Source organism: Drosophila willistoni, assembly GCF_018902025.1.
Source record: "Drosophila willistoni isolate 14030-0811.24 chromosome XR unlocalized genomic scaffold, UCI_dwil_1.1 Seg144, whole genome shotgun sequence".
NCBI lineage: Eukaryota > Metazoa > Arthropoda > Insecta > Diptera > Drosophilidae > Drosophila > Drosophila willistoni.
Window position 1 is genome coordinate 7997484 of NW_025814057.1, and position 13327 is coordinate 8010810.

Consider the following 13327-nt stretch of genomic DNA (forward strand, 5'->3'; position numbering starts at 1 on the left):
CTTGAGAAAGTTTAATTTCAGTTGTCATTTAATTCTGATGACCTTATTTGTCTTAAAAATTAACAAAAATATATAATTTAAATTGAGATTTTCCTCACCTGAGATGCAGGTGACTAAATGATGTTTCAAAAACTTTCCTTTGCTTGTTTCAACGTCTTTAATATACCATTTTTTCTTATGGGTGAATGGTATCAAAGGTCGCTTGAAGGTAATCTTAATTTTCTAGCTTTGTGTCTATTCGATAACAAAAACTTTAATGACTTCTTTTGAAAAATAGATCAGTCAAATACTTAAACTTATAAATTATACAAATATTTGTTTTTAAGTTGTTGATTTGGATAATAATATTTCATTTCAAACAAGCGTTTGCATTAAAAATTCTGTGAAAAATATATTTACAATTTTTTTTTTTCAAAGTCTTATTATTTTTTTTTTTGAATGACTTATTGGCAGCAAATGAATTATTATTTTTAGTTTTATTAAGATTTTGGGGAGATTGCCAATAACAAATTATGCTTAAGTTAAATAAAGCTGCTAGTCCTTTAGATATTTTAGCCTACTTTCCCCTTTTTTTCAGAAATACTTGGACTTAAAAAGATAGTGCAAAAATTTGAGATGAAACAGTTTTAGGATAAAATTTAGATTCATCAATTTTGAAGAAAACGTTTTAAAAAATATTCACTTAAAATTTTAAAATTATTTTACCTCTTGATGAGGGCTTCAAAATTCTATTATATCTTTGAAAATGTTGAAGTATTGGCTAATACAATAATAAGAGTATAAATTGTTGGAATACATAACCTTCCAAGCCTCATATCGAGATATTACTGAGATATGGTATCTATATATTATTCAATTTAATAACCAACAAATTTTAAAAGTCGATGACTCAAATTAATTGATAGGATCATCAATTAATCACAATCAATTTCCTCTTTGTTTGAATACAAGAAAGAGTTTTGTGGTGCTTAAGAGTCTTTTATATGTAATTTCTAAATCAACAAGGATCATTTATCCCGATGATATCCCAGTTATCGAATATACAAAAGTAGTCGGTTCACTTTGGTTTATGAAATATATCAACAGTTTTATTAATATTGCTCTCTTATGAGAAAATATCATTTAGTTGCCTAGATTGACCACACTAGTTTTCTCTTCAATCCAGTCCAAGTAGGAAGTGATGCGAGTGAAGACACCTGGCCAGCCGACCTCACAGCCCAGAGCAATGCCAAAGGAGGTGGCACCGATCAGAGTGTTGCTGCCATCGTTCAATACCAAAGGACCGCCAGAGTCGCCATTGCAGGTGGATGTGCCGCCAGTGGTCTTAATGCAAATATTCGTACTGCCGATCATGCCAAAGAACCAGGGTGTGCAGCCCGTGTTCGATATGATTGGGACCTCAGCCCAACGCAAAAGATCGGTGGCACCGGTGGCTTCTATCGAGGGAAATCAAAGCAAAATTAAGCTAAAGGACCAAGAAGAGAATGTTTTCTTTTTTTTGCAACTTACCATCACTGATCTTGCCCCAGCCGGAGGCAATAGCCGATTGTCCATTGTAGGTTTCGTATGAGTTTGATTTCACTGGCAAATTGGCTGGCTGGATATGCTCATTGAACTGAATGGGCACTGGCAGCTTGATCAGAGATATATCATTGGTAATCGTTTCGGCGATCCAATTCTCATGCACAATCACATTCTTGGTCTCCACAAATATGACCTGTTGACCCTCCTCCTTCTTGTCTGTACGATCCCAGGCACCCAAATAGACATCCACGCCGGTTGTAAGGCTATCCGTGCAATGGGCTGCCGTAATTACCCAACGATTGCTGATCAAAGTGCCGCCACACCAAGCAGCACCGCCATCCACGTAGAGCATTAGACCAACTTGGTAGGGGAATTGATTCCTTTCGGCTATCACGCCATTCGTAATACGTCCCGACGGTGGCATATGCTGCTTATTTGTGGGTGCTGCATTGGTCTCGATGTTCAAATTCTTCACCGACGACCAGTCCACTGGTCTGGAGGATTGGGCAGCATGGCCTAGAGCGGCCACAACAAGTAGCAGAACCGTTGTACAAGCCAATTTCATTTTAACTGAAGTGTTTGGGCGCGTGCTAGGGGTAAGCTACTTATATACCCGAACCCAAACCCACCCAATCATCGCAACGTCGTAGTGTCCGATCATAATTTTTCCCACCCAATCATAAAACTAACTAACCACAATCACTGCTATCACATATTACTGATAATGTTCTGTTCTGTTCCACCTGATGCTACCTACTCTATATAATCGAGGCCAAGTACATATGGATTATATACATAGTCTATTTAGATTCGATTCGATGGTGACAAATTTCAAGGGCAAGGGTACCAGAAAATTCTTACAGACTGTTACTAATTATTTAAATAAATCAAAGGAAACATATTTTATGGAAATTTTCCAATACTAAATGCTTTTGTTTATCTTTTAGCACCTGGATATTTCACAATTTAGCGCAAAAATGTCACAAAAAAATGAAATTAGATGGGTTACATTTTTATTGCCATTTTTATTTTGTTTGGTTTTTTGTTTTGTCTACGGTAGCAAAAGTTTCGAAATGCCATCTAATTCAATTCCTTAGCCAAGTTCTTATCGCCAAGGTTTTGCACAGTCCACACAGATAGAGTGTCTATCACTGAAATATCACTTTTGATTTATTTTCTTTTAACGCTCCATGATATACAATTTCTATGAATTTTTTGTTTTTTGCCTCATCACATTTTGTTGCAACGCAAAGTAACAAACTCATTTTTAATTAAAAGGCTCATTAAATCTCAAACAAAAACCAAAAAAAATACACCCACTAAAAAGCAAAAACAATCAAATCAAACAAAAACCATGCATAACAAGAATCAAAACGGAAATGTATTTAATAAATATACCCATAATACATATTTGTTTGTTCAATTGAAGGTTGAATTTAGATTTTGAGACAAAAGGCGTTCAACTTGAGAACGGTCAAAAGCGTATCCGATATGAGCTACACACACACACACACAGTTACACACACTCACTCAACCGACAGAAAACCATTAGAATCTATATCTGTTTGAACGTGGCAAGTAAAATCTATAGTTTATTTGAAAATTTCCTTTGTCTCAAAAAAGAGCTGTGTGTTAAATTTTACAACCCATTATGATTGATTTGGAAATAAGTTAATAGCTCAACTACTTTGCTTATATTTATGTGCATTAGAGCTTTTTAAAATTAATGAACTACAATTGAATTTGCCAACTGAGTAACTTCTCTCTAGATACAAAAACCAAAAACCTACTAAATCAGAGAGACTTTTATCTTTAAGAGTAACATAAAGAGTTTTGAGTTCTCTATCAAGTATCTATCACTGATTTTTGCTCATTATAAAAGTTTCAAAAAGGATTTAATCCTTGTTTTATCTTACCTTACCTTTTAAACTTCCTTTATCTTACTTATTTTTGTTACTTTATTTAAATTGAAAGTCTGCTTAATTTACATAAATCGACATAGGCATAGAAAAGTTTTGAAGTACATACAAAGATCAATTCTATAAGTAATATATGTAATTTATTAACAAAAAGCATGAACTAAGGGAAATTTTCCATCTCTTTTAATTCTGCAGCTTCAAGTCTATGCAAAGAACGAAACTTAAGAAATTACGTATACGCAATGACAGCCAACTAAATTAAACATAGTCAGGATAAGCTTTAAAGATGATAATAATAATGATGCTATTAATGAAAACAATTGCAAATTAACATAAAAAATTAATATAAATTTAAAAAAAAACGAAAAATAATCATAAAAGTTCAATCATTTCAATTAACGATTATCCAGAATATTTGTATACCCTTGAAAAATGGGGTACATATATTTTTAAACAGGAAAGAAAACGTGTTATAAATATATATATAAAATATAGAGAAGTATGTACTGCAAAACTGTATATAAAAAATTAACTTTATGCGCTTAAATTTAAATTTCTAGAAAATCAAAAATTTCATATAAAAACGAAACTATTTCAATTTGTTTTTGACAAAAGGAAAAGAAAAAAAACTAAAGCCCTAAATAAGAATCATAAGTTTAGCTAATTAACTTTACTTATTGTTAGATTCTTACATTTTTTTATGTGGTTTTTGTTTTTTATTTTTTGATCAATGTTTGCCTTAATAATTAACAGATTTTTCTTGCCAATCTTGATGAAATTCAAAAACCAATAAACTTTCTAAAATTATATACGATATATGTATATGTATAGGTAGGTACATATATGTACATACATATGTGTGTATATATATTATTTAATTAAATGACACCTGTCACAGTTTAAACACGCAAACAAACAAAAATCAAATTAGCTTTAACGTTGTCTATCGAAAATCTAAACGAAATGCCAAATTGTCCTTGGAACAAGTCTAAAGTGGTGCTAATTAAAACATTAAATGCGTAACGATAAATACTAAGAGAGAGAGAGGGAGGGAGAGAGAAAGGGAGTCGGTTAAATTGTAATTTCAACAAAATCAGAAAAAAAAAACCAAAAAACAAAAAAAAATGATTTAATAAAACAAGATCAAACTGGATTGTGTTAAGGTGAATATAAACGCATTTTATATTCGCTCAGCTCGCTTTCATACATACATATAAGTATATATACATATATATATATATGTACATATATTGAAACACATTTGTGTGTGCGACTTCATAATTAAAACAAATATGTAATTCCTTTAAGTAATACTCACCAATCAGCGTTTGAATGAATGTAAAAAGATCCGTTTGAATTTCTTTCGTTTCTTTAAAAGATTCACAGAGTTCACAAAATGTAAAAATGTTGCTTAACCGCGCCCAATTTGTTTGCCAAATTCTTGTTGGGGCCGCTCCTTGATCTTGATCTTTTCATGCCCCAAAAATATCCATTTAATGGCTTTGAATTTATTATCATTGGCATTCCTGAAGATACATTTATCTAATTTGTCCCTTCAAAGGGAATCTTCTATAGGGCAAGAATTGTATTTTATAGATCTCGGCTAATTAGTCCTTTTACTTTTCCATAAATAGCAATTTAGCATAAGGAAAATTAAACGTGTGAATCATCGATTTCGATGAATATTTAGACATGTTATAGAATAAGCCCTAAATTAAAGAATGTAATAAATCATACGATTGTATTTACTATATTTTTTTCGTTCTTCAAACTATAGTTTCAGTGAGAATTTTAAGTATCTGAATCGACCCTAGTTCTGACCTACTCATTGGACAACTTACTTAATTTAAATTTATTTGATTTCTAAATGAAAGGACTAGCTATTTTAAACACTTAAATTAGTTTGAAAATAAATGTTCCGTTTCAAACTTATGTTTTTTCAGTGAATGGAAAGAAAAAACGGCCTCAAAATACATGTTTTATCAGTAGAAATCTTTTTCAATATAAACAAATGCATAAAACATTTTTCAATATTAATTTTTGGTTTCAAAATGCAGAGAAAACTTATTATTTAAGAATTTTAGTATCCCTCTATTTAATGTTGTTAAATAAATAAAAGATTAAATAAACCAAAGATGCAACAAAAAAAACGCCAAAAACTGCTCTAAGGCAAAAAAAAAAAGCTGATATATTTTGTTATAAATATTTCAATTCAAATCATCAAAGTATAGTATAATATTTTTAATTTCTTACTTAAAATGAAAACAGCTTTGCTTCAAAAAAGATCTTCTGGAAAATATATTTCATTGACCTTAAAATTGAACAAAAATCAGTTCAAATCATCAAAGTATAGTTCATTATTTTGAATTTTTTCTGTTAAAATAGCTTTGCCTTGAAAAGTTCTTCTTGAAAATATATTTCTTTGACCTTTAATATAATAAAAATTTAATCAAAGTAGAAAAAACATCTAGAGAAAATTTGAATATAGTTCTTTGAGTTCCAGTTGATATCATTTAATTATAGGTAATTACTTTTTCAGCATCAATTTATATTAAAACTGCATTAAAAAATGTTGATCCATTTCAATAGTTTTTCAATTTATATATACTTTCAAATGATTACTTAATGTGTGTATGCAAATATGGCAATAAAAACAATAAAAACGCATAATGTATTTAAGCTATAGCTTAATATTCAAACTGGTTTGTTTGGGGGGTTTTCCTATTACCCCAAATTGAACTAGTTGATGAGTCACTTCAAACAAAAAATCTGAAACTAAGGCCTAAAAAGAGTTGGCAATAGAGAGAGAGGTTAATCCCCTTGCAATTTTGACAATTTATGAATGGCACTTTGACGAGGAAAAGCGAGATACATTCATAACAAAATTTGTTGTTTTTTATGCAAATTTCCTTAATTTCTCGGGCATGATTCACGTGTTCAGCAGCTTCCCAGATTATTAATAAAAAAAAAAAGAAAAAAAAAAAGAAGATCATTTTGCCCAGCTGTGCGCTTAAGAGCCTGAATGGGTGCAGGAGGAGTCATACCTTGGTCAGGCTTAAAAATAAGTGTTAAGCCAAAAGAGACAAGCCAAGTCGAGCCTTCCTCTGACCGGTTTACCAGCTGTGTGAACCATGCTCTGCCCAGCTGTGTGTGTGCTTTAACTTTCGCTGCCGTTTGTTCTTAGCGTTGGCAGCAGCAACAGCAACAACAACAACAACCGACAACCGACTACTGACAGCAACAGCAACAAGTGCAGCTAACTAAGCCCGACTTCTGGCCGTCTATATAAAAACACCATCCGGTGCGCGTGCTTCAGTCAGTTGAAGAACAGTTGAGATACAGATACGACATTCAGCCGAAAACGCGCGCGTGTGCAACATTACCGCTTTCATCTCCTCCTCCATCAACCCCCCCGCGCTCTGGAAGTCGCTTGCCCCCCGCAATATTAGACACAAGATCTCAATTGGCTTCGGTTTTTTTTTTTTTTTTGTTTATTGAAAATTTCTTTTTTCGGTAGTAGTAGTGGACAAGGTCGAAAGTTATATAATGGAAGGTCAGGCCAAGCAAGCATACTTCGTTAATGAAGCATACAATCACGAAGAAACACCACCACCAACGCATGGTGGTGGTGCTAGTGGTGGTCAAGATACAGTGCATCGTCGTAAAAGTGGTAATTCAAAAGAATTACAATTGGATATGCATGGCTATCAGCAAAATAAGAAGGGAAACAATATGAATAATAATAATAATAATAGTTCGAACAATATGGATTTTGATGATATATTACCGTTAATTGGTGAATTTGGTTTATATCAAAAGTTTCTATTCATATGCATGATACCATTCTCGTTCTTTGTGGCATTTGTGTATTTCTCGCAAATATTTTTAACATTAATACCCGAACAACATTGGTGTCATGTGCCCGAACTAGATGGCCTGGATGTGGAGGCTAGGTGAGTACACATACTAACTAACACAGACACACACACACACATTTACATTTACATTTACACTTACACATTTCAAGGCAACTAACTTGGCAACATTTTCAAAAACAAAAAGAGAATAAAAAATCAAAGTTGATTTCTAAGCCAAGTCACAATTATTAATGCAAGTGTTATAAACCATTATGAATATCACTTAATAGTAGCTATGAGAACATGTTAGTTTGTGTCTGAATTCTAATGATTACACCGTTTAAGTATGTATGTGATGAACAAATTATGCAAATCTCTAGAGAACTTTTACATTTTTTACATAACAAAATTCACAGCAACAGAAAGATTAAGCAATTTCAATTTCCTTTTTTTTTAGCTTGAATTCTGATTTTAGGCGATATTTTCCTGTAAATGGTTAGTCAAGAGTTTTTATAGCTATATATGTATATATTTGGAATATCTATAAGACAAAACTTTTCTCGAGTTTGATTTTAAATGGTTTTTTGATTTGTTTGACAAAAAAAATATTGTTAACTTTATACACAACATTTCATACAAACAATTTTTAAAAAATTGGAAAAATTGTTCCTCATTTCTGAATTTAATTTCTATTTTAAGTAATTGATGCTTAACAAAGTTTTAAACTAAAAAATGTTTGACAAATTAATGTTTTACTTTTACTGTCATCTTTATTTATTTTGAAATATTTCCTTTGAATAATTTGTATAATAATGGAAAATGAAAAACTCCTTTAAACTATGCAATACGCCAAAATTGGCATCTGTCTATATAGACACCAAGATCTTTCAGGATCAGGATCACCCGTTTTCTGCCTTTTGTTCGCCTTTTCGAACAGCAAATTTAAACATCTTTTAAACAGTTGTAGAAAATCTTTAGTTTTTTTGTACAAAAAAGTTAATACGAAGTGAATTAAGTAAATTTTTCTAAGCCTTTACTAAGTAGTTAACTAGTGAGTTTTATTAGCTTTAGTTAAGTATAAGTATTATGCTTCAAACATGACATTTAATTTGGCTTACTCTAATATATGTTTAACAAAATTTCATAAAAAATTGAATTCAAAATAGTTTAATTCTATTAAGTTTAATTCGTTTAATCGATTATGAATTAGTAGTTGACTTTTTTTTATTTTTTGACTTTATTCACTTAAAAAAAAATAGAAAGGATATTAAATGAACTTAATTTGTTTGCTTTCGGTTTAATTAACTTTCAGATCACAGAACTGATAACATTTCCAATGTTACAGGAACTAAATTGTTTTGCCAATCAATTATAATAACTTATTGGCAAATCCTACAATTAATTCAGTTCAGTTCAGTTCAGTTAACACTTTCGATCGACTGCATTCCTAGTATTCTTTTGCCAACTTGTAATGAGTCATTCCTTGCCGTCGTCGTCGTCGTCGTCGTCCCCATACGGAAATCATTGTGCGTAAATGGCAATTAAGTGTTTTGGTATTTGGTTCCGTTAACTTTCACAAAAGGCCCAGGCACAAGCGGTTTTTTAAACAAAACAGTTTAGATCGGGCTTTGGGGGATCGTATCGATTGGCCGATCGATTGATTGGCCGGTCGTTCAATTATTATAACTAACAAACATTCACCTTGAGATTAACTGGTTTTGGCAATTGCGTGCAAAGCCATTACCAAAACCACCAATAATAGTTGGGACAATAGATACAAATCCATGCCAACTCGATTTTAGTTTCGAATTTTTTTCTCTCAAACTCAAGTCAAGTATTCTGACCGAAAAGTGATTAATCCATTTGGTGAACAAAAAAAACACAAAGTTGGCTTAGAACGACCAACTAACCTTGTACCATGATTGGTTTTTCCAGTCAAGCGACGGCTTAATAAGGCAAAGAACCTTACCGGGCATCTACTTATGTATCTATTTTGTGTAATTGCAGGGGCGAGGGATTTAGATACAACGAAAAAAAAAAAGAAACAGAATTAAGAAAATTAAGTTAGATAAGCAGGTGAATTGAAGGGAAAGGTGGAAATGGGGGAGGGGACGGGAGGGGGTTGGCCCGTCTAACTAACTAATTAGCAAAGCAAGCACTCCGATTGCGACAACAACTGTGTGCGCCGGCGCAATACAAGTAGCCAGCCAGTAACAACTACATACAATCAAGAAGACTAATGTTGTGAGACGACAATGATCATCATGATGATAATGAGCATAATAATAACGATGATGATGATGATGATGATTATGAAGTTGCTTACCATATACTTACTTTAATTTTTCTACACTTTCCATATTGGGTATGTTTATTAAGATCAGAAGTAAACAGACATGCAGGCTCAATAGGAGGAACCAATTCACTCACTCACTTGTTCACCTGCTCAGTTGATTCCCTGGCTCATTTATTCACTCACTTGTTTACTTGCCTACTTCTATAATTATTCACTGACTCAATAATTGTTTACTGAATAACTTTCTTAGTTCTAAGTTCAAAATGAGTTGGAAAATTTTGAAAATCTTTTAAATTGAATGGGGTATATAGATCAAATATAAAATATTATAGAAATATACGAATAAGAACAGTATAATTGAACTATATGCCTATCCCTTGATTAAGATTGTAAAAACGTTACAAACCCGTAACAATCGAAGAAAAGTATGAAATTATATTCAATATTATCAAAATTGAATACAAAATAATGTAATGTCACATAAACAAAATCCAATTTAGTTGTAAAATTTACTAAACTATGCGCACAGTACAAAAATTAAATTATAAATTTATTAAACCTAACATTTTTATACTTTGAAGTCAAATATAGAAAAAACAATTCAAACAAATCCAAATCGTGTAGATCAGCGAATTGCTCTATACACATATAATCCAACCGTTTTAAAAGTTAGTTTTAATACGAATTTTATTTTTAGAAACTGTATTTAAACTTGAGACTTGTTTAAAATCTACAAAACTTTCATTAAAATCAGAATACTAAAACGTAAGGATAAAATCATTATTCTGATTGGTATTTTTAAGGTCATTATTTTGTAGATCTTTCTTTGCCTTTTGGGTAAGAAGGGTATACAAACATCGTCACATTACAACTTAGTATGTCTCACTAGTATTGTTTCTTTTGTCTAAAATGACGGCACGAATTAAAACCTAAAACGAATATGAATAAAGCAAGTGAATACGTGCCACAGTGTGACACACATGGAAAACATTAGCTAAGGTCAAGATTTGTCTTCTTGGAGAGGGGGAAGTTTTGGTTAGACAAAAAACGTTAATAATGTAAGTAATAATAGTGAAATGTGAGGGATTATTAACGTTAAATAACTTAATTGTAGTTTTGCACTTTTAAGAATACAAAATAGACAAACAAACACACATACATCTAAATGAATGACAGACATTTATGGGTTTTTTTTTTTTATTATTATTATTCGCTTTTACTACCTGGTTGAAGGTGGCATGAGTAACTCCTAGATCAATCATAGTCTATATAGACAATTTCTTTTGGTGGTGCTGTTAAGCGGTGGTTTAGTGTGTTTAACGAATTCAATTGCAAAAACTTAAGATCATGATCATTATAATTATGTTGTCTCAATGTCTTACTTACCCATATACATACATACACATACATATAGTAATGTATTCAAGTAGAAGTGGCCAACGTTTCGTCATGGCTGAGAACAGCTACTGAAGTTTACGACAATTCACACCTGACCCTGATGAGTTAATAACCCAAACAGACAGACAGACAGACAGACAGACACATACACTGTTTAAGCAACTACCTAAGCTAACCATTCACATTCATTCATTCATTCATACATTTTCTCTATTCTCCTTCGCAGACTGGCACTCTCCATACCCATGATAAATGGGGAATATAACAATTGTTACATGTACGATGTGAATTATACCGAAGTGCTTGCCCAGGGCAAGGTAATGGCCGATCCCAAATGGCCGCAAATAAAATGCCGTAATGGCTGGTCATACAATTATACGGAAATACCATACTCCACAGTGGCCACTGAACAGAATTGGGTCTGTGATAATGCCGCCTTGCCCACCTATGCTCAATCCATATTCTTTTTGGGAGCCATTGTGGGTGGTCTACTCTTTGGTTGGGTCGCAGATCGCTTTGGACGTGTTCCCGCCTTGATTGGCTGCAATATGATGGGCCTTGTCGCCGGAGTGGGTACAGCATTTGTTAGCAATTTCTGGCAATTTGCCACTATGCGTTTCTTTGTGGGCTTTGCTTTCGATAATTGCTTCACAATGATGTATATTTTGGGTAAGTTCATGTGTTGCAAGTTTTCACAGTTCTCTTTTTGGTTAACTGGATTTCGTTCGTTTCACAGTCTTGGAATATGTGGGTCCAAAATATCGCACATTTGTGGCCAATATGTCGATAGCGATATTCTTTACGGGCGCTGCTTGTTTATTGCCATGGATTGCTTACTATGTGGCCGATTGGAAGCTGCTAACGATTATAACATCTGCCCCATTGTTTTTGGCCATATTAACGCCATGTATAGTACCCGAATCGGCACGTTGGCTGGTCTCACAGGGTCAAGTGGATAAGGCAATTGGCATACTGAAGAGATTGGAGAAACGTAATGGACGCTCAGTGCCGGAGCAAACGTATCAGCATTTCGGTGACAGTTGTCGACGTATGCGTGACCAAGAGATGGCCCAAAATGCCAGCTATTCGGTATTGGATCTCTTCAAATCGCCTCGTCTACGTCGCACAACTTTGCTGCTAATTGTCATTTGGATGGCCATCTCATTGGTGTTCGATGGTCATGTTAGGAATGTTGGCTCGTTGGGTCTGGATATATTCTTTACGTTCACGGTGGCCAGTTTTACGGAATTACCAGCAGATACATTGCTCACCTTTACCCTAGATCGTTTCGGACGTCGCTGGTTGGCCTGCGGTTCCATGGTGGCCAGTGGCATATTCAGTCTCCTGGCCACTGTTGTGCCGGTGGGTGTTTATTCCGCTGCCTTGGCCATTATGGGTAGATTCTTTGTCAATATTAGCTATAACATTGGCCTACAATGGGCTGCCGAAGTTTTGCCCACTGTGGTGAGAGCTCAAGCTGTGGCCTTTATACACATTATGGGCTATGTGGCTAGTATTATAGCTCCATTTGTTGTATATTTGGCAAACATATCGACAGCATTGCCACTCATCATTTTGGGCTTGCTTGGAATACTTGGTGGCATATTGTGTTTACTTTTGCCCGAGACATTGCATCATGATTTGCCGCAAACCCTGAGCGATGGCGAAGAGTTTGGTCGTGGACAAAGCATTTGGGATTTCCCATGTCTGGCCAAGCAGATCGATGATGATGACGATGACGTCCATCATGACGATGATAAGCGAAATGTTAAGGGAGATCACGATGTGGAGGAGGTCCGTTCTACGGCCTTTGTTCGTGGCACTCAAACGGGTGCCTCTCTGACAGCATCCACGAGGGGTGAATTACGTTCAAGCATCTTACGTAGATCGGTACAATCGCGCCATTCTACTAAACTGTAAATCAATTATACTAAATATATTTGTTTAAGTAACTTGTCAATTTTAGTATTTAGTTAGCAGAAACAACATAAACAATAACAAAAGCATTTCTTTCCACACGATATTTTGTGATACTAGATTTAAGCAATTGTGTTTAACTAATAAACATTCTAATAGACAAAATGATTAGACAGTTATTCCGTTTCCAAAGGGTAAACCTTTATTTTTTGTCATGACTTTTGTTAATTTATCATTTGTTGCGTTTGAAAATGTGCAAAATTTTTTGACCCTAAAACATTTATAACGTTTTTGCCTTTAGCCATCTATCGAAGAAGAAGGTGGCTCCATCTGTTGGGGATTTGCTTATATAGGTATATGTGCCAGATTTTTTAGTGTTTACTTTTGTAATTGGGTGAGCTGTGTCGACGTTTTAT

At 33.6% G+C, this 13327-nt stretch overlaps 2 protein-coding genes across 2 annotated transcripts; one reads left to right on the forward strand and one right to left on the reverse strand.

The window, feature by feature from the left end:
- Positions 1-1061: 1061 nt before the first annotated feature.
- Positions 1062-2094, reverse strand: LOC6639582 (brachyurin). The gene is made up of 2 exons (XM_002061927.4): positions 1510-2094; positions 1062-1436 (listed from the first exon to the last, which is right to left on the reverse strand). Exons 1-2 carry the CDS (start codon positions 2087-2089, stop codon positions 1123-1125), a joined length of 894 nt encoding a protein of 297 aa, XP_002061963.1. The 5' UTR covers positions 2090-2094; the 3' UTR covers positions 1062-1122.
- A 4691-nt stretch (positions 2095-6785) lies between these two features.
- On the forward strand, positions 6786-13066 carry LOC6639580 (organic cation transporter protein). The gene is made up of 3 exons (XM_002061925.4): positions 6786-7396; positions 11221-11663; positions 11731-13066. Exons 1-3 carry the CDS (start codon positions 6990-6992, stop codon positions 12912-12914), a joined length of 2034 nt encoding a protein of 677 aa, XP_002061961.2. The 5' UTR covers positions 6786-6989; the 3' UTR covers positions 12915-13066.
- Positions 13067-13327: the final 261 nt, after the last annotated feature.